The following is a 27268-nucleotide window of genomic DNA, read 5'->3' on the forward strand; positions in this document are numbered from 1 at the left end:
ATTCTCAAATTTGAGCTGGAACAAAATGCAAACATCCATTTTGATCCAATGATCAAATATTTCCATTACTTGGAACAGACTCTTCGTTTGGTACTAAGATGATAGATTTAAGAATGGTGTTATAAAATAATCTTTAAAAATATATATTTTTAATAAGTACATAATTTATTGTGTATATTGTATATTTATAAATAGTTTTACTTTGTTTGTTAGATATATCACATCTCTTATTTACAACAAAATATATATAATGTGGCTCTAGTAACCTATCACTAAAGATTCAATGGTAAAATTCACCTTTCTATTACAGTTTTAGAGCTAAAAGGTTATTTTTGTATGCATTGAATCTCTAAAGTCTAATGTATGTATGTACGTACTTACAAACTAATTATGTACAATATAATATGTATGTATTAAAAATCTACTTAAAACAAAAATTAACAACTTAACACGATAATTTATAAATATCTCTAAAATTTTGCACACAATCTTTGTGTAAACACACAATTATTTACAGATATGAAAATATCTTCTTATGTCTAAAAATAATGATTCGGATTTCATAAAATCATTGTGTACCCAAATAACATCAAATAACTCTTAGTTTGTACAGAAAACTTTGGGCCCACACAACATTTCTTTTAAAAAAGCATTACATTATAACAAAAAATGTGCGCTTTAATTCGATATGACATACCTCCCAAAATAGAAGGTCTCCATTTCCAAAATAACGATGGGCATTTGAGAGGTCAAAATATATATTAGTTATTCATTCTTCTCGGTTCTTAAGCTAATTGGCCTTTTTTTTTAATGTTATCACTGCACCATGTCCATTTATACGACCTCATTGAGATCAAAAATTCAGGAAAATACTCCCAGTCTGAGTGGCCCAGATTATTTTACTGTTAAGCTATAAAGCAACTCTAGAAAATTGCCAGAAATTTTGGAAAAGTTCCATATTTTCGTTCCATTTTCATTTAGTCCCGAAAACCATGAAGAACCAGAACTAAAACTTTAGTTAAGAAAATAGTGAATAATCATTCTGTTTTTCTATTTACTTATCAAAACGAATTATCATCATAAAAACCAATTACCGACCCACTACAGGGCACGGGTCTCCTCCCACAACGAGAAGAGGTTAAGGCCGTAATCCACCACGCTGGCCCAGTGAGGATTTATGGACCTTTGAGAACATTATGGACAGCTCTCAGGCCACGCCTCCGGCTCCTCACGATGTTTTTCTTAACCGTTGAAGTGAAAATTTAATTGCTCAAAACGCACATAACATAGAAAGTAAAAGGTGCTGGGATTAGAACTCGGACCCCGAATGTGAAGTCGAAGTCCTACCCACTGGGCTACCACTGCTTATGTCGCCGATAAATGAAATTATCAATAAGTCTATATCATATGAATATTTTGGCAACACTACTCAATATCACAGGCAAGTCTGAGCAGATTTTTTTCTTGAATTTGATGTTTCACAGTTGGTCGCGTAGAGGACCAAACTCCTTAATGAAGAACCGAAAATTACACAAATTCAATGCTGTAGTTCATACACTGTTTCAATTATTACAAGTATAACCCACGCCATTAAAGTATAGATCTATAAATAAACGGCCAAAGTCGTGGTATCTCATTTTGCACAATATTCATATTATCATCATAGTCGGTATATTGTGCGAAAGAGATAGAGCAACATCGATATCGAGGGTATATTGCCGAAGATCTGTTTGGTGTGGAGTATAAGGATTGAAGAAATTATAAATTACACCACAGATTCTCCTGCTTTCCGCGGAGTATAGCAAATTAAGCTTAATTTTGATAATATATCATGGATTTCCGCAAAGTAACGCCTGCTTCTATCCAATATAGAGCAACATCGGCCATTTTTTTATAAATCTATTCTTTAATGGTGCGGGTTAACATGACTACACCAAGTAGTTCCCATGTTTTAACATTCTATAATTCTAGTTACTCCTATAACGAAATTGCTAGCTCGATTTGAAATCATGATTTGTTCAAGCTAGAAATCATGGCAAATATCACTATTTTCTTAACCAATGATTCTAAAGTTTTAAACCATTCACAAATGTCCTTGCCTTCATATAAAATGCACTAGCTGGTAATAAATTAAAAACTATAGTCATCATATCAACGCATTACCGGCCAACTACAGGGCACGGGTTTCCCCCCACAATGAGAAGGTTTTAGGCCGCAAAAAACCACTGAGTCCAGACTCCATACGCCTTTGAGAACCTTATGGTGAACTCTCATGCATGCAGGCCTTCTCACGATTTTATCCTTCACCGTTGAAGCAAGTGATATTTTAATTGCGTAAAACGCACGTAACTATCGTGCTGTGATTCGAACTCGCATTCGATTCGATTCGAATTCGAAAGTGACGCCGTGAAGTCCTAAGCTTGTCACCGTTAAAAACTACAGTATTAATAAAATTAATAATTTCACGTAAACCTATTGCGGTGCTAAACTCCATACAGGAATTTCTTCGTGTTTCTTGTACTTTTTGAAATGCCTATCTCTCATCCTTATGTCATCTCGTTGTGACCTGAAGTCGATTTGCTCACTGCGCCAATCGACGGTTTTTCTCGGCGAGCCTTGCCTATAAAACCTTTTCTCTTTATCATTATCGTCAAAGTATACTTTGCTCTTGAGGAATAGTCCATTTGTTTCTGGATCAACTGCTTCAATTATTTCGTCTACGTAATCTTTGTCGTCGCTGAATTCGAATACGTCTTCTCGGCTAAACGTGTATGAATGTGGGTAGTACGCTTGTAGAATGTCTTCTTGCCTGTACAGTTGCATTTGGAGCCATACGTGTGGGAGTAAGAGAGGGAACCTGCTTATCCAGTATGTGATGAAACCATCAGGCAGTTTTCCTAAACTGTCTCGCACTTCATGTTCAAGCTCTCTGTAATGATGTTTCTGTCAAAAGATGGGAAATCTCTAATTAGTCTTCAAACTATAATCATATAAATTGAATGTTCTTAAGTGATTTGGATAAGGCGATTTAGTAAATTTTGCGATAGTCGGTGGTTCATTTTCTTATAAAATATCTTGATTAAAATATTATGCATTCAGCTGGAGATTTTATTATGATAGACTACATACTTTGGTTGGTTGGAGCAACAAAAAAAACTTTAAGAGATTAATAGGGAATTGATCTATGTATTTCTATCTGTACTTCGTGCCCCACCACGTGCCATTATAGCTTCACAAGTCGTTCAGCTACCAATTGCTTTAAATCTTCCGTATAACGGATATCCTTTGTAAATGTTATCAACGCAGAGTTAAATTAAAACGATTTATTTCTTTTGTTGTTATTTACCAAATAGATATCATACTAAATTAAAAAGTAATGCTATGAATTAATTTGTTTTTTTCCGATCGCAGAAGTGGGATTTAAATTATTTTGTTAGACTTTTAGAAAAATAAAACAATAATTACCTTATTCCTAATTGCTCTCAAAAGATGCGAAACACGGTCCCCTCTATAAGTACGTCGCGCACGCAAGTCTCCCGCAACCATAGAGCATACGTGCAAACGCCAGTCACCTCGAATAACGCACCTTGCACCCTCATCAAGAGGATTCTCGATGCCTTTTTTGCTCGAACTTTCTACATGGTCGCTAACGTCCTGCGAAAGAATGAAATTATTTATTTTCATAATTATTACAAACATAGTTGGGTTTTATCCCTCCTTAAAAGTAAATAAGCAACTGTTGCTTCCTCATCATCATCACCCACGGGGTATTAATGTACCACTACGGGGTACAGACCCCTCATAGGCGAGGGATACGGAGTTTAGACCAAACACGACGCACGATGCGAGTTTACGGACTTTTAACGATTACAATCACTTCTTTTAAAATCGAAATTTCAATTTGAAAGTCAGTTTCGTCCCTCAATACTCTGTAACGTCAAGAGTAAAATAAAATGTATCCGCTTTATAGTGGAAATTCATCTGGACTCCCACAAATTCTAATATGTATTAACATGTCAAAGTAATATAGTCATGTAAAAAAAACGAGATTATTTTGATACTCGAAAAAAACTTTAAGATTGAGAGCGTGCAGATCTTATGCGAAGCGTACAGGATCGATGGCTTAACAAGCTCTCCGAGTAATGTGTAAGAACTAAGAAAACTTTCAGCTTATATTGAGATATTTGTCAATAAATCTCATAACCTATTAATTATTATTTTGGCCTGGAAATTAGGAACCCCAAGGAACGTATATAGGAATATTAATATACCTGCAAAAAGTTCAATATAGTCTGCTTGCTCCAAAATATTGGGTACTTGAGCACACTTTCACATGGCGGACGTGCGTTCGCTCTACTGGATATCATGGCCCTGATCAGAATCCTTGTCACGAGCACGTCTTCTTGCGGCAAAACCTTGCTGCAAAAGTAAGTTGAAAAAATTTATAAAGTTTGTCATTATATTTTTAGAAGAACGAAAACTTATATGCAGCTTAAAATTTAAAATTGGACGCGATTGTACGCGTTTTTTGAATAAGAGTTTTCTGAATAGGAATATCTTATATCTCTTACAATAAAATAATTGTGTATAAAAGATACAATGCATGCATGTGATACAACAAAAGTTAACGCAAAGTATGGCCCAAACGGCATCCTGACAAGTGCGACTCCTGTCACTTTATTACGTACGCGTCGCGTAGCGCAGGTACTATGCGCGTGTCGGTATTTTATCTTCAATAGAGTTGTCATAAGTAAACACTTAGTATGATTTGAATTCGTTTGTATGGAAAAATAAATAGGCTTTTATTGATGTAATATTTTCAGAGGGTGATTCCTTATGAAATATACTTATGCATCCTTCAACATTATTTCCTAAGTCGGTTACACGTTGTATAATTGCAAAAAATGAATTGAAGCCGACAATTTTCGTAATCTACCCAATAAAGATAGCATCCTTTTTTTATCAAATTCTTCGAAGAGTTATTAAATAATATTTAAATATCATAAAAATAAACTTACTCTAATTGATCTAAATTATAATCTCCCGTCAATATATTAGCTTGTCTCCTTAACACATCCCCAAACGGATGGTATCCTTTGGACAGCACGTAGTAGAACACGCAACCTAACGAAAACATGTCTACCGATGTTGTCTGAAAGCAGAAACCTTCTTTGTAACATACAAATACATCAATCTGAACTTCGTTGTAATGAAGGAAATATTTTTTTATTACATTGCCATTAATGCTTAAACAAGCTGGTAACATATTTAGCACCAGGCTTATCTCTATTAAATAAATAAATAAATATAACATACATTTTAAAATTACAGAACCTTCAATAAGCAACGTTGCATCATAAATTGAATTTTATTAATTAAAGTATTTTAAAACCACCACAAATTCAAACCACCGAAATACTCATTAATATCTGTCTGCATATATGTATAATATATTATGTTTTATCGCATAATACTTTTTTAATATTAATATGTTTTTTTTTTGGCAAAAACCGTCATTACATGGAAGTAACTTATTACATATATAATAACAATCTTATAACATAGACTAAACATTACTATTTATATTTGCTACAGGTAACTTTGACATTTTATTCTATCGTCTATTTTATTTTATTTAGTCAGAAATATGGTAAATAATATCATATCTTTTTTAGCTGTGAACTACATAGATTATTAATAAGTTTAGGTCTTAGAGTCTGCCAGGTCTAGAGCTCTGTTACAAAAAAGCTCTACTGAGCTACAAGAGCTTTTTTGTGCGCGGAGAAAAACTATCACCTAGCTTATTTCTACCGCAAAGCAGCACTGGATGTGATATGCAACCTATTGAACTATTTCTAAGAAATGTTGATTAACCACGAAAATCTTAGTTTAAAATCATTATAAACAATTTATTTATTATTATTCAATCAAAGTCAAATATTTCTTTATTCAAGTAGACACATAGATGGCACTTTTGATGCGTTTATTATTAGTACCGCGTAGCTTTAGTTTTAAACTTAAAACTAAAGCTAAGTGGGTCTACGCCCTGGTCTAAGAAGAGTGTTCAATATTCTTGTAACCGCGTAACTTACCGTCCTTTCGCCGTTGATCATCTCAGGCGCAATCCAACCATCAGTGCCAGTGACACCGGACCTCCGCGAGAAACTAACGCGTCCTATATTCAACTTCTTGGATAGACCGAAGTCTGAGATCATCGCACGCACTTCGCCAGAACCCGTGGGCATTGACAGTAGCACGTTGTGGGGTTTAACGTCTCTGTGGACTGTAACAAAATTATAAATATATTTCTACCATACACACAACGCCATCTAGCCTTAAAGTATCTTGCGTATCTTGTGTTACGGGTAAGATAAACAACGGTATAGGTATATTTCATAAGGAAAGCCGAAGCCTTACCCAGTAGGCTGTCACCGCTTCTTTTTTATTTTGTTAAAGTCTTTGAATACTAGAGTAACTCGCAGAGCCAAAGAGTTGAATGCCGTAGGTTAAAACGCACATAACTTATAAAAGTTAGAGGTGGGTATCCGAGATCAAACTCAGTCTTCCGGAAAGGAAGAGCGAAGTCTTACCAACTACGCTATCAAGGTTTTTTATTTATTAGAATATAAAAGGTATGAAACACACCTATATCCATGGAATGTAAATGCGCGAGTCCCAGTGTAGCCTGTTGTAAGACCTCTACTGCATTTATCTTGCATTCGTAATTCAATTTCTTCTCCACGTAATCTTGTAACGTCGCCGAACATAACTCCAGAGCTATATACCTGTAGAATAATATTTTTTTTATTCCTATACAAGTTAGCCCTTGACTGCAATCAGGTACATACCAAGACAATATGTCTAGGATAGTAGCGGGCTAATCTGTTAGGGAGTATGGCAGTCATAACTTTATTTATAGTTCATACGAAAAGGAAACATTCATAAGTGTGCTTAACCAAAGCTGTGTGCTAAGCTGAGGGCCCGATCAAAGAGTAAGTCTCTGGATAGATAGATAGATAAAGTCTTTATTGCACAAATTAAAAGCGAAAACAAGAAATAGCAAAACAATAAAAAATATATATATATATATAAGATGCGCAAAGGCGGACGCATGCGTAGTTCGCACGCTCGCTCTATCTCTCTCTCTCTTACTCTCATGCAAAGGATGCGGAAAGAAATTGATGAATCTAATCAAGTTAAACGGATATTTTAATCAAATTTTACTTTGTCATGGATCTTTGACAGGTGTGCAAAATTTTAATTAAATCTGATTTTTCAAAGTGTGAGAAAATCGAGCCCAAAAGGGTCGGTTACATACAAACGTGCAAACATAGATACATGTGAAACTAATGAAAGCGTATTAAAAAATATATTGTTTAGTACATTAGAGCAACGATAGCATCTTTAAAATATAAGGTGTCTAATTTGGTAAGGTGTTATCGTGTTTTATGATAAACTAAGGATTTCAGTTACGAAGTTTCAAATACACAATGATAGTGGTTGTTTGTATTTAAACCACCTTTGCCGACAGGGTGCTAAAACTTTCGATCTGAGCTAAAAAAAACTGCAACATAAACCGGTATCACAGCTGTGATTTTTGAGTATTGCCGAAATACAATAGATTCCATTAATCTCCACGTTATTAAAAAGAGATCTTACCTAAATTGCTTATCCCGTTCAGTACAGTAGTATCGTACAACATGCGCATGCGCATCGGATTCACGCAACAAAGCCACCTCGCGATCCGCGAAAGTGAAACACTCTGGGAGTAACCGTTTCACGGCCACAGCTCGCTTATCAAACATTCCCCTAGAAACATAAAAACGATTAAAATAAGCTTTTATTCCAACCAAGAAAAACTTAAAACTGAAACAAACTGTGTTGTTAGGAGACTCGAATATTAAAGATTCGTTTCAATTTTTTTATGAATATGTAGGTATTGGAAAGAAGCAGGCGTTACTTTGCGGAGATCCGTGATATATTATGAATACTCTTCAATCCAAATACCAAACAGATCTTTTCTTTTTGTTGTGGAGTTTAAGGATTGAATAAATTATAAATTACACCATACAGATTCTCCTGCTTTTTGCGGAGTATAGCATATGAAGCTTAATATTCATGAATATGTAGGTACTACTGAATTTTGTCCGTTCGCGATATGAAAAACAAAACGACTCCCAGCAACGAGGAGATCGTATGTCGGGAGTTACGTCAAAGCCCTAAACAACTAGCCAGTAACAGCCCAGGACAGAAAGACCTGGAGAGCACGTAAAAGAAGGTCTGACCAGAAATTAAATGGGATAAACGCCACTTACCTATACACAAAAGTGCCTTCACAGCCTTTTCCCAGCACCTGATCAGTGTTGAAACTTATCTTACCGATGCGTACTTCACCATCACCTATTTCTACCAACTGTCCCGTAACTTCGCCTTGAGATGATGTCGACGTGTTCGAACTTCGAGACCCGCCTTGCGACAGTTGTTGAAATTCGCGAGCCTATGGATAAACAATATTAATAAAGGATAGCTCATTATATCAAAGTAACCGTACAATTATTGTTTAACAGGCTGTTGCCCGCGGCTTCGTACGCGTTTTTTTTGGTTTTACATTAATCCCTTGGGAACCGCACATTTTTCCGGGATAAATAGTAGCTTGTGTGATCCAGACCAATCAACCAATCTCCATTCCAAATTTCAGTCAAATCAGTTCAGTAGTTTTTCCGTGAAAGAGTAATAAACATCCATCCATCCATCCTTACAAACTTTCGCATTTATAATATTAGTAGGAGGTAAATAGCAGACTTCACAAATAGAATCATCACTAGGAACTAGCAAGGAATGAAAATAAGAAAAAACTGTTAGTTCAGATGTTTACCAAATAATTGAACGATCATTATACGAAAAACTTATAAATAAAAGAGGCAAATGATGACGAAAATACTAACGAATTTTCAATCATTTTTACATATAAAAAAATCTGAACTCACTATACTTTAAATAATATGAAATTAACCAATGTCATTATTTTTTTTATTTTGCGTTACACACAGTTACTTTAAAATTATTGACAATGGAAACAGATATATATGTTCAGCTGAACAAACATTTATTATTGGCAGAGGAAGTAATGCCACAGCCCCTATGATATAACTAATTGTTTAACAATGTCTCTTAAGTTCTGTTTCCAATTAGATTCGCAAAGTAAACCATATTTCTTTATTTGCAGACTAAATGAAACACATGTATTTGCACATTGTTAAAACTTATTACAGATACATAATTAAATCTACAAGGTTTGTAGAAAAGGGCGATTGGGTTACGCTGTGTCAACCATAACATTATTAGCTGAGTCAACATTTAACATGAAATATTGCCACGTATAAAGCGTTCATAGGACTTCGGCTTAATTTTCGGGGTACGGAGTTCGAATCTTAGCATGCACCACTAAAAGGCGTGTGGAGTACGGCCAAAGCACCTTCTCATTGTGGGAGAGGAGGCTCTTGCCTTATAGTGGGTCGGTAATGGGTTGATATGATGTGGTCGCAGATGCGAGGCATCTGACAAACGATGGTCGCCGACAATATTAAAAGAATATTTCAATTTGTAAAGGTTGTCAATTTAGTTTTTTATAGGTTACTTTGATAGCAAAACAGAAATTTATTATGTTACTTGAAAATACTATATTTGTCTTAAAATACACTAATAGATGGTAGTCAGATGGCCTCGAAAATTTTAAAGTACTAGAAAGCTATTTTGCACACATTAAATTATTTTGTAATTATTATGAATTTGCGAGTTAAATGACGGAATAAGAGACGTACCTGATATCGTAAGTACCAGAACATTGTAACGACCAATCCCATGAGAATGATAAGCAAGACTTTCAAGGCCTTATTTTCTTGCTGATGCAACCATATATAACCCTGTTTGTACCATAGAATTGGCCTGAAATAAAACTCCTGGACTTCCAATTCCTCAGTTTGAACAGAAACTGATACGGAATTAGCTTTCTTTGTTTCATTCTCACCATCTTTTTCAGTATCTGAATGAACTTGACCATTTATTAGTTTGATAGCGTTATTTTTGGGTACATTCTGGTTCATGAGATTTGCGTTCGGAAGTTGCGGCATCCACGTTGTTGTAAGCTCAGGCACTTTATAATGTCCTAGTAGTAAATATGGAGGTGTGACGTGAAGGTTTATGTCATTAAGCTGGAAATGCACGTTTTTAAAGGGTTCGTACGTGTCCCTTTCACCTTTTGCCTGATTTTCTGTGACTGGGCCTTCTAGGAGAAGAGGTCGGGTGTGCCCTGTCGATATTGTGACTGTGTTTTTGTCCACTAGGGAGGAGAGAGCGTAAAGGCCGTGGTTGTGCTCACCAATGTATAACGTTGGACTGAAAGTTAAAGAAAATCTTAGTTTCTGGACCTGCAATCCGGTTTCATGTTGTTTTATTTATCAACGAGAGGACAATATCTTTTTGATAATTAATTCTCTTAATTAAAAATCCGATATCATTTCAATGCTCCTAACGGTCAGAACCTAAAGGTCAGAGCTTCGGACACATTTTCGGAGCACGCACCGCTAACTTTTCAGGGTTATTAACGTTTTTATATAAGCAATTCAAGTATAACTTGCCTTAACGGTAAAGGAAAAACATCGTGAGGAAACCGGCATACCTGAAACTTCTTCATAATGTTCTCAAAGGTGTCAATGCTTACTTGGCCAGCATGGTGGGCTGAGGCCTAAACCCTTCTAATTCTGTGGGTAGACCAGGCCTTGTATTAGGACGATAACGGGTTAACGATGACTCTGACATTCTAAGAATATTCGTCTATCTTGTGCGACGCTTATTGGATAATGCTCAAATACGGATGTAATATAAATTAAACAAATACATTCTGAATACTTACTAAAGCTCAATATTAGAGTTTTTAATTCCTTGTCCATTTCTCAAAGTGGTAGCATCCTCCATAATATGGTCTAACGTATCATCGCCGATTGAGTTGAAAGGGACAGAGATCAGCCCCTCTCTGCCTAGCAAATAAGCGGCTATAACTGGCGTTTCGAAGTTATGCGACCATACAAGGTCGCCGGTTTTCCTGTCGAATGACATTATCCGACCATTTGATGTTGATGTGAAATGAATTATACCTACAAAAGCAATGAGAAAATAAATAACAATTACATAAAGATTGAACGGCATATCGACTGATAAGAATCGAATAGTTACAATAAAGGTTGACATCCACTACACAGTGACTGATGCTCGGAGCTTATACGTGGTATTTTATAAACTATCGTTCAGTACCCCCGCAGGAAGTTTAAAATCGTTTTCTTTGTCTGTCTGTTTGTGTATCAGTCAGTGTTCTGCATCAGTAACTATGAAGCGTATCGATTTGAATGCAGTATTTTATTTGCTTTTGTTATCAATGATTCCTATTTATGTGTGTTGAATATCTTTTAAGCCTTTTGGAGATTTCCAGCTCTTCTAAAGCTTATTTAACTTCCACTTGACAATTTAACTTGTATTACAACTATAGAAATTAATTTAGTAACATTTTTTTCATTCCTGTGGCTTAAGCAACCAGAAAATTCCACGTACTTCCGAGCTCCTCGAAAAATTATGGCAGGCTTGTCGTGTTCGGTGTACGAACTTTTTCTTCCTATCTGTAGTGCTCACTGTAGATTTAGTATATATAAGGATATAAGGAAAAATTTATTGAATTCCAGTGCCTTCTTTTTATGCACTTCCGAAACGGTCATGTCATAACTATGTTATAGTGGTGAGTCTACCACCTTTTGAGAGTCAAGGTCTTACGGAAATGTTGTCTTACAAAAAGGTATCAGTCTTTTGATGAAGAATGAAAAAAAAAAAGGCTACTGGCAACTAGATAGTGAGCCCAAACATGGTTTGTGGCACCTCAATTGGACAACAGAATTGGGATTCCACAATTTTATTACCTTAAGTGAACGTAAACTTTTGGATAACAAAAGAAATTCGTTAATTACTGTTGCTAAAAGCAACCTACTCTTATGATAACATATTAAGACATTCGCATAATAATATGATAACCTGTAATCGTAGCGGATTACTATACAAAGTAGACACTGTTATCGGCCAACTGTATAGAGTGCTTCAACTTTAACCCGACTTAGGGTGTAGCCGAATCTGGGTCAACTTCTACATACCTGATTTGAGTCAAACAGCAAACCTGAGTCAATGTTAGTAGTCAATTGTTTTTGGATTACGAACAAGACCGTTTATTATTGACTCAAGAGATTAAGTTGACTTTAGTTTGCTATTACTACTGTTTACTTTAAAAACGATCTCAACGTATAAAGCGTTATGGTTTCGTAAAAGGGAGGTTTCAAGCTTAGAACCCGGCATGCAATATGTATATTTCAAAGTAAATAGAATCAGAATCAGAAAAATATCAGAATTTTCGGTCTGGTCGAGCTTCGGTCGTGGCTAGTTACCAGCTTACTGACATAGAAATGCCGCCAAGCTATTCATTGTATCGTTCCGGTAAAATTGCGCGTGGAAGCAGATAGCGGAAAAAACAGTAAAGGAAAAAATAATTGAGACACTATGTAAGTTAACACTAAAAATTATTCGTGTACAAAATATTTAAAATATTTGCCTACAATTCTGCAATAAACTACCCATTGACATCTTGGAGATGTCTCTTAAAAAGTTCAAACTTTGTATTAAACGTAAGCTTATAGAAAAGTCCTATTATAGTATAAAGGACCACGTAAACGATAAAAAATCTTGGGTGTGAATTATTACTCTAACCAGTTTGCTCTTCTAATAATTTTAAATGACAATGTGAGATGGTAATACCAAAAAAAAACACCCGGCAAAGTTTGTTGTGGGCTTCTTCTTAGACCAGGACACGTTTGGAACCCACGTAGCTTTAGTTTTAAGTTTACGAATATGGTTATCGCCATCATCTCACTACCGTGTAATTCTCATGTAATGTACGCATCAAAAGTGCCACAATTGGGCCTACTTGAATAAAGATATTTGACTTTGACTTTGACTTATGAAGCATAAGTAAAGTGCATATATTTCACAGTATTGCCAGCCGGCTACTGAGTAATAAGTTTTTACACTATGGTGTATTTACAAAAACGCTTGTGGTTACAGTAATTATTATAATATAGATATAATCACCCGTATCGATTGTACTATCGTACTACAATTTAAACGTGTCGTTCTCAAGGTAACACAAATAATAATTCATTGAAATATTTATTTGTATACATGATCTACATACCCGTCGTTATTCTCTTTATACATCTACATAATTCTAGTGACCGTGTATTTGTCACCTAACTAAACGGGTGAACCGATTACGGGGTTCCCAGTTGAACCCAGTTGTTGTGATATAAGAGCTGTATTATTTGTTGTTATATACTGGTTGGAAACTTGAGCTTCGGAAATGCACAACGAGAAAAGATTATTAAAGATTTAGAGATTTTTATTATTTTATTAATTTCGTGCTGTCCGGGTTTTTTGTCCCCGTTTATTACTGTTGTTTACAATTAAAAAACCGTAAGGTATATCATCCCAAAAGTAGGATCTTTTGCATTCTCAAGAGATACAGTTATCTTATGTATAAAATAAAATATTTAATTTAGGTCGGGGATCTATACAAAGTGTAAATGAAAACCGAAATAATACCTCACAGGCTTTAGAGGCACATTATTTAGTGTCTTTAGAGTGACTGAGACTTATCTATGAAACCGAAACGCTACTAGTTTTTGAGTGAACCACTGCCTTCGTTTTTACTGAAAAAAATCAGATACAGCCCTAACATCACATGCAAAATTAAAATCAATTGACTCTTGTCACTTATTTAATCTGTTAGTAAGGTTCGCGTCGCGTAGCGTAGGTTCTATGCGCGTATCGGTCTTTTATCTACAATAGGGTTGTCATAAGTAAACACTCAAAATGTTTTGAACTAGTTAGAATGGAAAAATAAACACGCTTCTTTTGATATAATATTTTTACATTCCTTATGAAATACAGTGGCGTGTCACATACCGTAATCGTTTAGCATTTCTTTGCCCATAGCATTGGATGTGTAGTCAAAGAATGTGACATTCCACTTCTGATTCTCATTGTTGGAGTCGTGCATGAGTATGTTATATTCAGTTCGCGCGACAAAAACACCGCGCTTCTTATCCGGCGGGCACGTTTGCTCATATTCGCTCTTAAATATCTTTGATGAATCGAAACCTGTAATAAATAAATAAATAAATGTATTAAGACAAGACAAACATCGCCATCTAGTTTCGCCAGGGAGGCCGTCATCTGCATTAGAACATGATCTGCTCGCTCGCAACAGAGTATTCTTTTTAGAGTATCGAAATTCTTAAACATCGGAGTAAAATGGATCTTATTTATTTAATTATAAAGTTCGAATTGGCCTAATTTGACATTAAGCCCATTTAACAATTAACTACACTCGTTTTAAAAGTGTCGTTTAAGGCTGATAAATTTTCCCGATTCATAAAAAAAACTTCGTGCAGGTACCTGAAACTTGTTCCCGCGTTCCTGTCAAGGGGTCCAATATGAACCATGTGTCGCTTTTCTTCCCCGTATACAAAATGCCTTCGGTGGATCGACACGGAGCATTAGCCACTAGCTCCGGTATGGTAAACGGTAGCTTCTTCAGCATTTGCTTATCACCTCTAGGACCATACATGTATAGGAAGCCATGTCTTGGATCAGGTAAGAACTGGGGCATCAAATTCGTATGCTGATTTGGTACTTTCACCACTGGTTCTGAAAGAGAAAAGAATATAACAACATAAGTAAAATTTGTTTTTAAAGTTATAGTTCTTTTGGCGCGTTAGGGTAAATGATGAGAGTAAATTTTTACGATGCGCGCGCACACCGTCACAAAGAACCGACACCCAGAAGTTAGCTATAAGGTTTGACAGTGTACACTTTAAATTGTCAAAGTTTGCGGATTTGTACAAAGTAAGTGTAAGTTGTAAGTGAAATATGGTTGCCGATAAAGAGTCCATTGGTGTTCCAAATTAAATTTTGTTTATTATGTCCATACCTTGAATTATGTAGAAATATTTTTTTTGTGATATTTAAATAAACTTTATTTAACTAGAAGTAATAATAAACTATCAAGTTATGACAGCCTTATTCTACAAACGTAGAATAAGGCGAAAGGTAAAATTTTCGAAAAGATTTATATCTTGTTACGCCAAAGCACAACTTCTAACGCGTGTACATAAGTACACGCACGTTTTTTTTTCGGACTGCAAGTTAGCCCTACAATCAACTGGTGGTAAGTGACGTCTTTGTCGGTCGGGTGGTAGTTAGCCACGGCCGAAGCCTCCCATCAGACCGGACCAGAGAAAGTACAGAAATAATAAATTCCCGAATCTCCCCTGCCGGTTATCAAACTCGGAACCTCCTACAGCGCTGACCGCTGCACCAGTGAGGTCGACAAATGTTAGCCAATTGTACAACTTAAGTTCAATATGTCGTTGTTCTATGTTTCTTGGTGTGCAATAGAGTATACTTTCTTTATTTTCTTTCTACTACTTATTTGTATTGCAAATCCATAATCCAAATGGTATTATGAATTTAAATGTTATATCGAGTAGAAATTATAATCCTCAATCTAATAATGTCCCAGTACTGGGTGCAAACCTCGTCATTGTTGAGAGGCTAACATTTGGGATTCTATTAAGCTATAACCCAAAGTTTGTGTGGAATTAATTTACTTTATTAGCTTAGTTTTGAGAGCTTGTGTGTTTATGTGAACGAAAAGGGGAGGGAGGGGCTGAAGGGGGAATGAAGGGATGCGGGGCTCTCTCTCGCCCCCACCCGACGAACTCCACGACCGGTTAATACGCACGTAACTCTGAAAAGTTACGGTGCGTCCCGGTGATCAAACTCAGTCCCCCCGAAAAGGACACCGAGGTCTTGTCCACTAGGCTATCACCACATACCAAAATAATAGAACACATAAAAACTATCTCAACATATCGTATACAAATTTTATACAAATCAGGAAAACATTGTCCGATTGGCGCAGTTTGCAGCGATCCTGCTTTCTGAGTCCAAGGCCGTGGGTTCGATTCCCACAACTGGAAAATGTTCGTGTGATGAGCATGAATGTTTTTCAGTGTCTGGGTGTTTATATGTATATTATAAGTATTTATTTATATTATTCATAAAAATATTCATCAGTCATCTTAGTACCCATAACACAAGCTACGCTTACTTTGGGGCTAGATGGCGATGTGTGTATTGTCGTAATATATTTATTTATTTATTATTATTGTCAAAATAGCTTACTTAATTTTATTTCTGTTCAAGTGCGTGTCGGAACATATGTATATATGTTCCGACACGCACTTGACCAGTTATTAATACTGTTAAAACCGGTGATAAGATTAAGGAAATTGAATTTTCGACATTCTGTTTACAATTAGTGAATTACCTAATGAAGATATCATTTATTATTAATAGAATATTTTTTTATTCAACTACAACTTCGCCCTTGACTGCACTCTGCCTGACAGCAAGTAATGATGTAACTGGCCAACCTGTTAGGCATGTGGCAATATAAGTATCGGCATGCATAGAGAGTATGCACAGGGTATTCAGATGATATAAAATTAAGTAAATCTGCAGTACGAGCTATAAATACTTAAGGGTAGGCTTATTATAATTCTTACAATGCCTATCCTTAAGTTTTTTATAACTCGTACTGGAGATTTTCTTCATTTTATATTATCTGCATACCCTGTGCATACCCTCTATGCACACCACTGAATATAAGCTAGCTAGCTGAAGCTAGCTATTCCAGCATAAAATATAATCGCACTTAAAATTCAACACAAAACCGACTTTAAAAGTTTAACCTACTTACGTTTCTGAAATAAACGGTTCACATAGACATAAGCGAGTTTATGTTAATTGCCTAATTGCTGTTCGTTATGGATTTCTTTTTATGGAGTACGATACCCCGAAAATATTCGTGTAAGCTTACTTATGTGGAATCACACATATCATAAGTGAGACATTCAAAATCGGTTCACGGACATCAACGTCAAAACAGACATCTATTCTAACTAATATTATAAGTGTGTTTGTTTGTTTGTATCACGCGTTAACTAAGAAACCAATCATCTTGATTATGGCATATGGTTAAAGGACGAAAAGGCATAGACTTTTTATTCCAGCACGGCTAGCATGGGCAGGAGACATTATCTCCCCGGGGAAAGGATAAAAAACTATCTTCTCCCATAGCTTTATCAACTCTCAGAGCACTGGCGCACAAATGGAAATAATATCCAAATAAAATATGTGTAACAGTCAACGGGGATAAATTTCTCCTATTCCATGTTCCCGTACTTTAGCAGGTGGACGCGTTAATAATATTCCCTGCCAAGGGATATAATGGCGGGATATAATTTTTGTCTTCGCCTGTACTAGCCCTGCAGGGAGACTAACGTTACACGCGGGATTTGTGTAAATCCGTAGTAAACGTGGGCAACACCGCAATAGATAGTAGGTATTTTTAGAAACCAGTTGAAATATTAAAAATCCCGTACGAAATCTAATTGCAATGCGCTTATGAACGTGAAATAATTATTTGCATGGCATGTTTGACATACATTAATATACCTGCGTATTCTTTCTGTAATTATTTTGTTATCTATTTAGTGGTTAGGTATATATCATTGTCATGCAAATAAATGGGGTAAAAATATTTCTGTTCAAATATTTTTTTTTAGTGGTGATAACCTAGTGTTTATGACTTTGGCTTTTTTGGCTCGACCGTCAACTTTTCTTTTCTAATTTACGCGTGTTATAAGAAATTAAATATGATTGATTTAACGGTGAATGAAACCTGCATGTCTGAGAACTCTCCACGGCTTGTGAAGTCTACCAAACCGCACATGGCCAGCGTGGCCTAAACCTATTTATTTGTTGATAATGATAATGAAGTTTTTTTTTTTATTTCACGACATCAAGAGATGCCCAAAACCATGGTGCTCAATCAATAATATACCAGACATGCTTTCAGTTGTAAAAAAATGTCCGTAGAAAACAAGATTCCACCCTCACTACTCTTTTTTATTTTACTACATGTTATCCCTTGTCCCTATTTTTTTTTATTTTACTACATGTTATCCCCTGTCTAAAATCTCACCTGATAATGATACAGTCTAAGATGGTAGGGGACTTTCTACGCGATATCGTACCGAAACGCTAAGTCGCTTGGTGGCACGTCTTTGTCGGTAGGTATCTAGCCACGGCCAAAGCCGGAACGGCCCACCAGTACATACATAGTACTACGTACTAAACGTGCATATACGACCATGGCTTTCTGTATACGTCATCATCTATTATGAACCCATTACCGGTCCACTATTGGCATGGGTTTCCTCCCACAATGAGAAGGCGTTAATGCCGTAGCCCCCCAGGTGTTCCGGTGCGGATTGGTGGACTCCACACACTTTGAGGACATTATAAAGAACATGTTTTCTCAGGATGTTTTTCTTCACCGTTGAAGCAAGTGATATTTTAATTGCTCACGAGACGTACTATAAACTCGCATAAAGACACTTGCGACCTGTATAAGAGACGTACTAAACTTACATAAACGACTGTATACGAGACGTATTAAACTTGCATAAACGACACATGCTTCCTGCATACGAGACGTACTAAACTTGCATAAGGGACACTTGCTTCCTGCATACGAGACGTACTAAACTTGCATAAAAGACTCTTGCTTCCTGTACACGAGACGTACTAAACTTGCATAAAAGACACTTGCTTCCTGTATACGAGACGTCGTAAACTTACATAAAGGACACTTGTTTTCTGTATACGAGACGTACTAAACTTGCATAAAAGACACCTGCGACTTGTATACAAAACTTACTAAACTTGCATAAACGACTCTTGCTTCCTGTATACGAGACGTACTAAACTTGCATAAATGACTCTTACTTCCGGTATACGAGACGTAGTAAACTCTCATAAACGACTCTTCTTCCTGTTTACAAGACGAACTAAACTTGCATAAAAGACACTTGCTTCCTGTATACGAGACGTAGTAAACTTGCATAAAGGACACTTGTTTTCTGTATACGAGACGTACTAAACTTGCATAAAAGACTCTTGCTTCCTGTACACGAGACGTACTAAACTTGCATAAAAGACACTTGCTTCCTGTATACGAGACGTAGTAAACTTACATAAAGGACACTTGTTTTCTGTATACGAGACGTACTAAACTTGCATAAAAGACACCTGCGACTTGTATACAAAACGTACTAAACTTGCATAAACGACTCTTGCTTCCTGTATACGAGACGTACTAAACTTGCATAAATGACTCTTACTTCCGGTATACGAGAAGTACTAAACCTGCATGAAGGACACTTGCTTCCTGCATACGAAACGTACAAAACTTGCATAAACGACTCTTCTTCCTGTATACTAGACGAACTAAACTTGCATAGAAGACACTTGCTTCCTGTATACGAGACGTAGTAAACTTGCATAAAGGACACTTGTTTTCTGTATACGAGACGTACTAAACTTACATAAAAGACAACTGCGACTTGTATACGAGACGTACCAAACTTGCATAAAAGACAATTGCGACCCCTATACGAGAAGTACTAAACTTGCATAAAAGACACTTGAAGCACTCGGTTTGGCGACAATGAAAGCGAGGAAAACACAGTACTCGGTAACTCAACGAAACATGTACTCTGTACATCTTACAATACTTGTATACACGGGCATCTTTCTCTTATTTTTCATCTGTGGAATGAATTGTCGAGATATATAGGACAGTCACAGACAGTTATATGATTGGGTGTATGTATGTTTATATATATTATTTGAAAAGTATGTTATTTATTATATCACTAGTTATTAACCTGTTGCACTATCCCATTTTCCATGACTTCATTCTTTCGCGGGTTGATTTGAGGATATCGCTTAAAGCGAAATTAATGTTTTCACTTTTGCATTTGAATGCACGTCAATGACCGCTGGATGGCAAATCTACATTATACCTATTACATTATAAGGTAACATCAGGCTGATTCGCGTGACGCTACGCGTGTTGAGTTAAACACAATTTGCACAAATAAACATTATCTTCCCGATGTTAAGCGCTGTCAGATTCGGCCTTACAAGAAAAAAGGTGTTAAAGTAAGGTGTTAAACAAAAAATAATGGTTTAAGAAAACACGCGTAGCGTTCCTTGGTGTGGATGTAACTATATATGTACACATATTATAACGTAGTATTTTATGGATTTTTGAGTAACTTTTTAGTTTACTACTTTCCATGATATAGCTATAACGAAATAATGATTCGGCCGATCGTAACGCGCGATGGTAATTCTCGATCTACATATGTACACTGTACATATCGAGGGGTGAAAGGCTATTTGGTTTAAGCGACATTTTTGCAACTTTACAGGAGAGCCATTTAAAGTTTAAAATTTCCGAAAAAAAATCATAACAAAAAAACTTCTTCAGCTATTGGAATGGAGTAAACTTAATTTAAATTAATTTGAAAACGTCAAGGTGTTGATGCTTATACCATATAAAACGGACCTTTAATTAAGAAGATAAATGTCGCTTAATACGAATTGCCTTAAGCCACTATTTTTCAGGGAACGGAAAAAAGATTTAAGTGACTTCATAACTACAATTGGCTACAGGAAAAAAATACTAAGCGACTCTGCAGTATATTTTCAGAATAAGCCAAACAGCATGAAGTGACGCAGCCCAAAATTAACTGTAGCAAGCTATTTATCTCACCTGCCAATTGAGATTAAATTGACTGACTGGCTAATTCACATAAGTAACATAATAGTATTGAAAATGTGACGTTGGATGTAACATTTTAAGCGTCTAAATCAGTCAATGGCTGTTGAAACAACCTGAATATACCGCTATCACCAAAAATTTCGGGTGCTGATATTGAATAAATAAAGAAATACACAGAATCAGTTCAAGTATTTATTAAGTCACGTAATAATAATAAAGTAGAACTCTTGTACAAAACGTCTCAATGAAGGAACATCAATATTTTTATTTATTATCTTTCAGTCTTAATCAACCACATCAGTTAAAATAAATAAAGTTAGCTTCTAAATTGGTTTTAGATTGCAATGCGATTGCAATAAAGCATTGTGTATTGCTGCAAGAACTATTTTATTTTTGTTTTGTCCAGGACAAGAATCTGAATACAAGATCAAAAATTTAATGTTGCCCCGAGAATCAACATTCTGTATGTAGGTACTTCTCTATAATAGTGGCAATTTCATTTGCACCCCTCTTTGCTTCAGATTCTCCCCAGATAAAACAAAACCGTTCCTTGTGATGCTTTCGTAGAAACATAAATTAAAAAAGCATACTTTCTAGAATAAAACAGTAACATATTATTGCCATGAGGCGTATTGAGAACCTTTTGGAGGTCAAAAGAAGTGCACAGAATGGAAGGGTTTTCATAATAGTAGGACCAAAATGTTTTAACGAACATGCAAAATAGCTAAAACAAAACGGCTATTTAGTTTAAGAAACACCCTAGGTAGAAAATAAATGCAGCTGAAAGAGCTTAAGCGACACTCCATGTCGTATTTTGTTGACGGACAAATGATTTAAGCGACATCACGACATGTAAATCGTGGATATCAAAATGATTTAAGTCACATGTTAATAAAAAATAGAAACAAGAAAAACGCTTTAACCGATATTGAATCTTTTTTCTGAGAAAGGCCTACTGATTTAAGTCTCGGTTCTTTAAATCATTGTATAGTTCAAGTACACTAGTAATAAATTAATGCAAAAACGACGTCAGATAATACACTGCCATTTCAGAAACAACCCAAAAATAGAGTTGTTTGAAGCGCCAAAAAAGTGCTCAGATTTAAATGAATCCGGCATCATCCGACGGAGAAAAAATTGCTGATTCCGAATATGTATATAACTCAATATCGCCCAAGATGTCGCTTAAACCAAATAGCCTTTCACCCCTCGATATAATCTATTTAGTAAAACATAGAATTACAACAAATCACAAAACAACTTTAATTTTCAGGACCAAGAATTGCCATAAAAACACTAATAGGTATGGGCACATATTTATGACAGTACGACCTGTGTAGTTAACTCCACGTGGCCAGCCATGTGGAGTTAAGCCGGCTCAGAATGCCTAAGCGATAAGCGTATTTAAAACGCATTGATAAAAATGATAATGAAAATTGTGCCAGACACCTACGCCGGCCATAGTATGATGTTAGATTTAATAATTTACAGTTTAATTGATGACTAACAGTGCCCCGCGGTTTCATTCGCTTTAATTTTGGGTCTTAGCGTGATGCTTTACAGTCTATATTTATGACCTCCCTTATGAATTGGGCTATAGCATTCATTAAAAGAAAAGCTGCGATAGTCTAGTGGTTGGGGCTTCGGCCTCCTTTTCGGGGTATGGAGTTCGATCCCCAGCAATTACTTTTCGGATTTAGGTGCGTTTTTAATTTAGCAATTAAAATATCTCTTGTTTTAAACGGGCGATTGGCGCAGTGGGCAGTCACCCTGCTTTCGGAGTGGAAGGCTCTGGGTTTGATTCCCACAACTGGAAATTGTTTGTGTGATGAACACGAATTTTTTTCAGTGGATATTTCTCTGTATATTATAAGTATTTATATTAATAAAAACATTCATTAGTCATCTTATAACCCATTTACACCAAGCTACGCTTACTTTGGGGCTAAATGGTAATGTGTATGTAAAACATCTTGAGTAAACCTGCATCCCTGAGAGTTCTCCATAATGTTCTCGAAGGTGTGTGAACATTTGACCAGCGTAGCCCACTCTCCTCAATCTGAGAGGTTGATATGAGATAATTATGAGTTTCAGAGATAAGCTGTTAAACAAGAACAAAACAAACTTATATTAGTTATTATGATTGTATTTTCTTTCTTTTAGATAATATTGTATGAACGACATTGTCTAGCTCGTCTAAATTACTTTCAACAGCATAAATCATTCTATTGCAACAATATACATTGTAGACAAAATTAGTTTTGATATGCCTAATAGTCTAGTGGTCAGTTAACCAATACTTACAAATTAACACATAATACTTTTTTGTTTGTTTCAGAACAAATAAAAACAAACGTGTAAGTGTCAGTTCTAGTATAAATTGTTTTAAAGAATACTGAAGGTTTGCAGCTTTATAGGCATGCAACTTTAACGGATCTGGACACTGCAATTTTTGCTATTAACGAGGATCTGAATGCAATTAAAGACTGGGCCGAATCGTTCGGCGTACTAGTTAACCCAAATAAGTCACAGGCTATGATCATTGGTAGTAGACAGCTAAGGAGTCGTGTGACTTTTAATGATTTGCCTCCGATTTCTTATAACGGTATACCAATTGTTTATTCGTGCACTTCTAAAAATCTGGGACTTATAATTGACAGTAATTTAACTTGGTCAGCTCATATAAACCAGGTAAGTAAACGTATGCACTATGTCGTTCACTCATTGAGGAGGCTGCAGAATTTTCTTCCGCTTCATACCAAAATTATGTTGGCCCAATCTTTATTGCTTCCAATACTTGATTACGCCGACGTCTGCTATTTGGATGCCACTGAAGAGCTACTTGACAAACTTGAAAGACTTCAGAATTTGTGCATTCGCTTTATCTTCGGATTGCGCAAATTCGATCACGTTTCTGATTTTCGTCGTCAATTAAAGTGGCTGCCAATTCGTTTTCGCCGGAATGTGCATATTTTAACTGTCCTTTACAACATCCAATATAATTCTTCTTCTCCTGGTTATTTGTGTGAGCGTATAAAGCTATGTCTTCCGCCTACGAGACCCTTGCGGTCTTCCGTGTCAAAAAATCCTCTTGATGTCCCTTCATATAATACTATTTTCTTCCAGAAATCTTTCTCCGTCCACCCTACACACCTTTGGAACTTACTACCAGAACATATTAGACACTGCCGATCGGTGCACTCTTTTAAACACAATGTAAAGGAGCATTATCTATCGTTGTCATAGTATATTTATCACTGTTTACTTATTATAGATATATATTTATATTTATATTATATAAATATTTATTATATTATTTTTATGTATTTTGTATGTATAGTATATTCAAATGTTATTGTATTAGTATGTAGAATTTTGTTATTATTTAGATATATTAAATATACTTAGTAGTTATGAAGTATATTGTACCTTTATTTGACCTATACCACAATTAAATCATCTTACTCACATCCTGGGGTAGCTGGAAGAGATCTCTTATAGAGATAAGCTTTCCTTTGTACACTTCATGTATCTTATGTTCAGAATCACAATTTATGGTACATAAATAATAAATAAATAAATAAATGAAGGTTGTGGTTTCCGGTAGGGTGGTAATAAAAAGATCATTTTTTACACTACTTTTGCAATCTCACCTGGTGATGATGCAATCTAAGATAACCTGTTATTTATTTATTGAGGAGGCCTGCCATTGCCAGGTGGGTGATCAGTCCTCTGTAAGGACTATTCCACCCAAGATAACCTGTTAGGGAGTATGGTAGTCATACCCCTAATATGTTTCCACACACACACCAGACCACTAAATTGCTTAGTGGCACATTTTTGTCGGTAGGGTGGTGACTAGCCACAGCTGAAGCCTCCCACTGGACCAGTTTTTTTGACAACAAATGAAAGAGGAAAAAACATTATCTAATAAAACTTTAACGGATCAACAAATTCTGGCCAGATTTGCCCACAACACTGTATCAATGCTAACTACACAATATCAATGCTGCAAGGAGACAACGCAAGGCAGAAATAATGAGTCAAGCTCTTTATGCGACTTACTACTACATTAAATGATCACTCAAAAATAACTAAAAGCAGCAAGAGCCTACTAAAAAAAAGTATTCATTTAAGTAATTTTACTTAAATGAATACTACTACTTTTTAATTAAGTGGTATAGATAACCGTATTGCCTAATACCTATCATTGTACATACTCCATACACATTTAGACGCTAATGAATAATTTCATATATGTTTTAAATTAAACTCTCAGGTCCCATTTACGCAAGCGTATAGGGCAAAATGATTGTGAAATGAACCTTGCACAATTAGATAGGTCTTATTGAATTTACAAAAAAAGACAGTAATAAAAAAATAATGGACAAGCCTAACACTGAATAATAAAATCCAAAAATTGCACTGGACAGTTTTATATATATTTAAACAGGCCAATGAGTGTCTTTAATAACATTAGTCATAATATAAGCTTTTTACATTATTATAGCAACAAAAATATAACATCAAAACTGTTAAAAAAAAAAATTTTAATTTTTCAATTTAGTGAAACAGTTGAGCAATTAAAGTTTGAAACTTTTTGTTTTTTAATTTTTAAATTTTACAATGATTTGTTATGATTCGTTGAAAAAAAAATGATATTTGCTAATGCAATAGCTTAATGCTGTTATTTTAAAAATACTGATATGCGAATGCGGTAGGAAATAAATATTTATCTTACCATCTTTTAGTTTCCATATAATATTTCCTGATAGAGGCTCCACAGCCACCATGCCGCCTCCTAACGTGGCGAACAACAGTGGCCGGTCATCCAAAGCCCTGACTTCTGTGATCTCCTGCAAAACAAATACCATTCAACTCACTTTCATTTCACCTTGCACTTTAATATTTAACGTGATTTTACCACTTCACCTTTCTATCTTTATCCTCAGTTCCTAATACATAGGCCTCCAACGCAATAATTAAAATAAATATAAACTTCATCGTTGATTTTGGATTATCTACTTTTGTACGGTATTATATCCATTATTCTTAAAATACTTCTGTAATTAGCTCAATACATCGCACTTTATACCGCATCAAAATACAAAAGAATAGGTACTCATTACTCGCAAAATAAAACACTTGCTTCAGCTAACAGGATTTCGTCTAGTTCTGTCATTTTATTTTTTTTAACCGACTGTACTGCACTGGGTTCCTAATTCTAGCTCATGCCTTCTGCTTCTGAGTTCTGACAAATTTGTACAGTCCTTGTATCGTAGCTTTTATATACTCTTTGACCTATAGCATAGATAGCTAATAAAGATTTGAATTTGAATTTAGATTATACTCCGTTCACAACAAAGATATACATAAAAAAAAACGTGGAAGTGCTACATTAAAGAATAATGAAAAATTGCTTCTAGTGCTAGGTAAATTTAATATATAACTATGGATCGGTTATGAAAAACAAAGGTGAAACCAATAATGAAGAAGGCATGTGTGTGCGCATGAGTGTAACACAGATAGTGTTGCGCCATGCCTCGATTATCATATTCGTAGGTAAGTTACGTAGATGTATACACTGAATATTATTAATATACGGGAAATAAAAATAAAATTATAAATCAAAAAGTTAGGTTTTTATTTGTTCAAAGAAAACTAATTGATTATAATATTATTTGAAACATTCCTTTGGCGTATGTGCAAAGTTGCTTAAAATTTAAATCTAATAGTCAAACAACTTTCAATTATTAATTTTATTAAAAAATATTTATGATTGTTATTAATACATAACTATAACCTAAAATAAACTATTTAAAAACTAAATAAAATCTAAAACGTCCTCGAAACCACTGCAGCGAGGACGATGATTGGATATTTCTGGCGGGTCATACATAAATCAAGTAAGTTTTCAACAAAATTAAATTTGAAATTAAGTTAAACGAAGTATAATATTTTACTACTAATTTTATGAAACATTTCCACAAAAAATAAAATTATTCATCCACAGCTTATTTATTCCCATTGCTGGACACCACTCCACACATAAGAAAGGTGGTATCAGAGCATAAACCCACCAGGCTGCTTCAATACGGGTTCGTGAGATTTGACATCCAAATCATTGGAGAAAAATATGTGTACTAAGTTGAGAATCTCCTTATTAGAAATACATATCAAGGTTACGAAGAAATAAATGGGATTTATTTTAATTAATGCCCATGCGAGGTGCATATAGGTCCATATGGCTTCCAATAGTGACTTCGTGTATCTACCTCGCTCTAGCATACATATGTTTTCTAGTTAAATAATATGAAATCTATGATTTTCAATGAATTCATAAGTCTATGCATAGAACAACATATACATTTCAAGTTTGTATGACACTGACAGTGACCACCAGTGATTATTTTTCTCAGA

At 35.3% G+C, this 27268-nt stretch overlaps 1 protein-coding gene across 1 annotated transcript; it reads right to left on the minus strand.

Moving 5' to 3' along the window:
* Positions 1-1795: 1795 nt before the first annotated feature.
* On the minus strand, positions 1796-26010 carry LOC120629658 (serine/threonine-protein kinase/endoribonuclease IRE1). The gene is made up of 14 exons (XM_039898657.1): positions 25781-26010; positions 25590-25704; positions 14545-14796; positions 14053-14247; positions 10913-11153; positions 9822-10395; positions 8316-8497; positions 7660-7809; positions 6646-6785; positions 6093-6283; positions 5019-5152; positions 4272-4419; positions 3466-3654; positions 1796-2943 (listed from the first exon to the last, which is right to left on the minus strand). The coding sequence occupies exons 1-14, from the start codon at positions 25850-25852 to the stop codon at positions 2473-2475; spliced, it is 3054 nt and encodes a 1017-aa protein (XP_039754591.1). The 5' UTR covers positions 25853-26010; the 3' UTR covers positions 1796-2472.
* Positions 26011-27268: the final 1258 nt, after the last annotated feature.

The sequence above is a fragment of the Pararge aegeria genome, chromosome 14, assembly GCF_905163445.1.
Source record: "Pararge aegeria chromosome 14, ilParAegt1.1, whole genome shotgun sequence".
NCBI classification, from domain to species: Eukaryota; Metazoa; Arthropoda; class Insecta; order Lepidoptera; family Nymphalidae; genus Pararge; species Pararge aegeria.

Excerpts from the sequence above, each read along its gene's own strand:
- LOC120629658 (XM_039898657.1), bottom strand. The coding sequence starts at position 25,852 with ATGAAGTTTATATTTATTTTAATTATTGCGTTGGAGGCCTATGTATTA. Across the intron at positions 14,797-25,589 it reads TATATGGAAACTAAAAGATG|AACCAGTGGTGAAAGTACCA; the intron begins GTAAGATAAATA and ends TTTCTCTTTCAG. Across the intron at positions 6,786-7,659 it reads GAACGGGATAAGCAATTTAG|GTATATAGCTCTGGAGTTAT; the intron begins GTAAGATCTCTT and ends ATTATTCTACAG.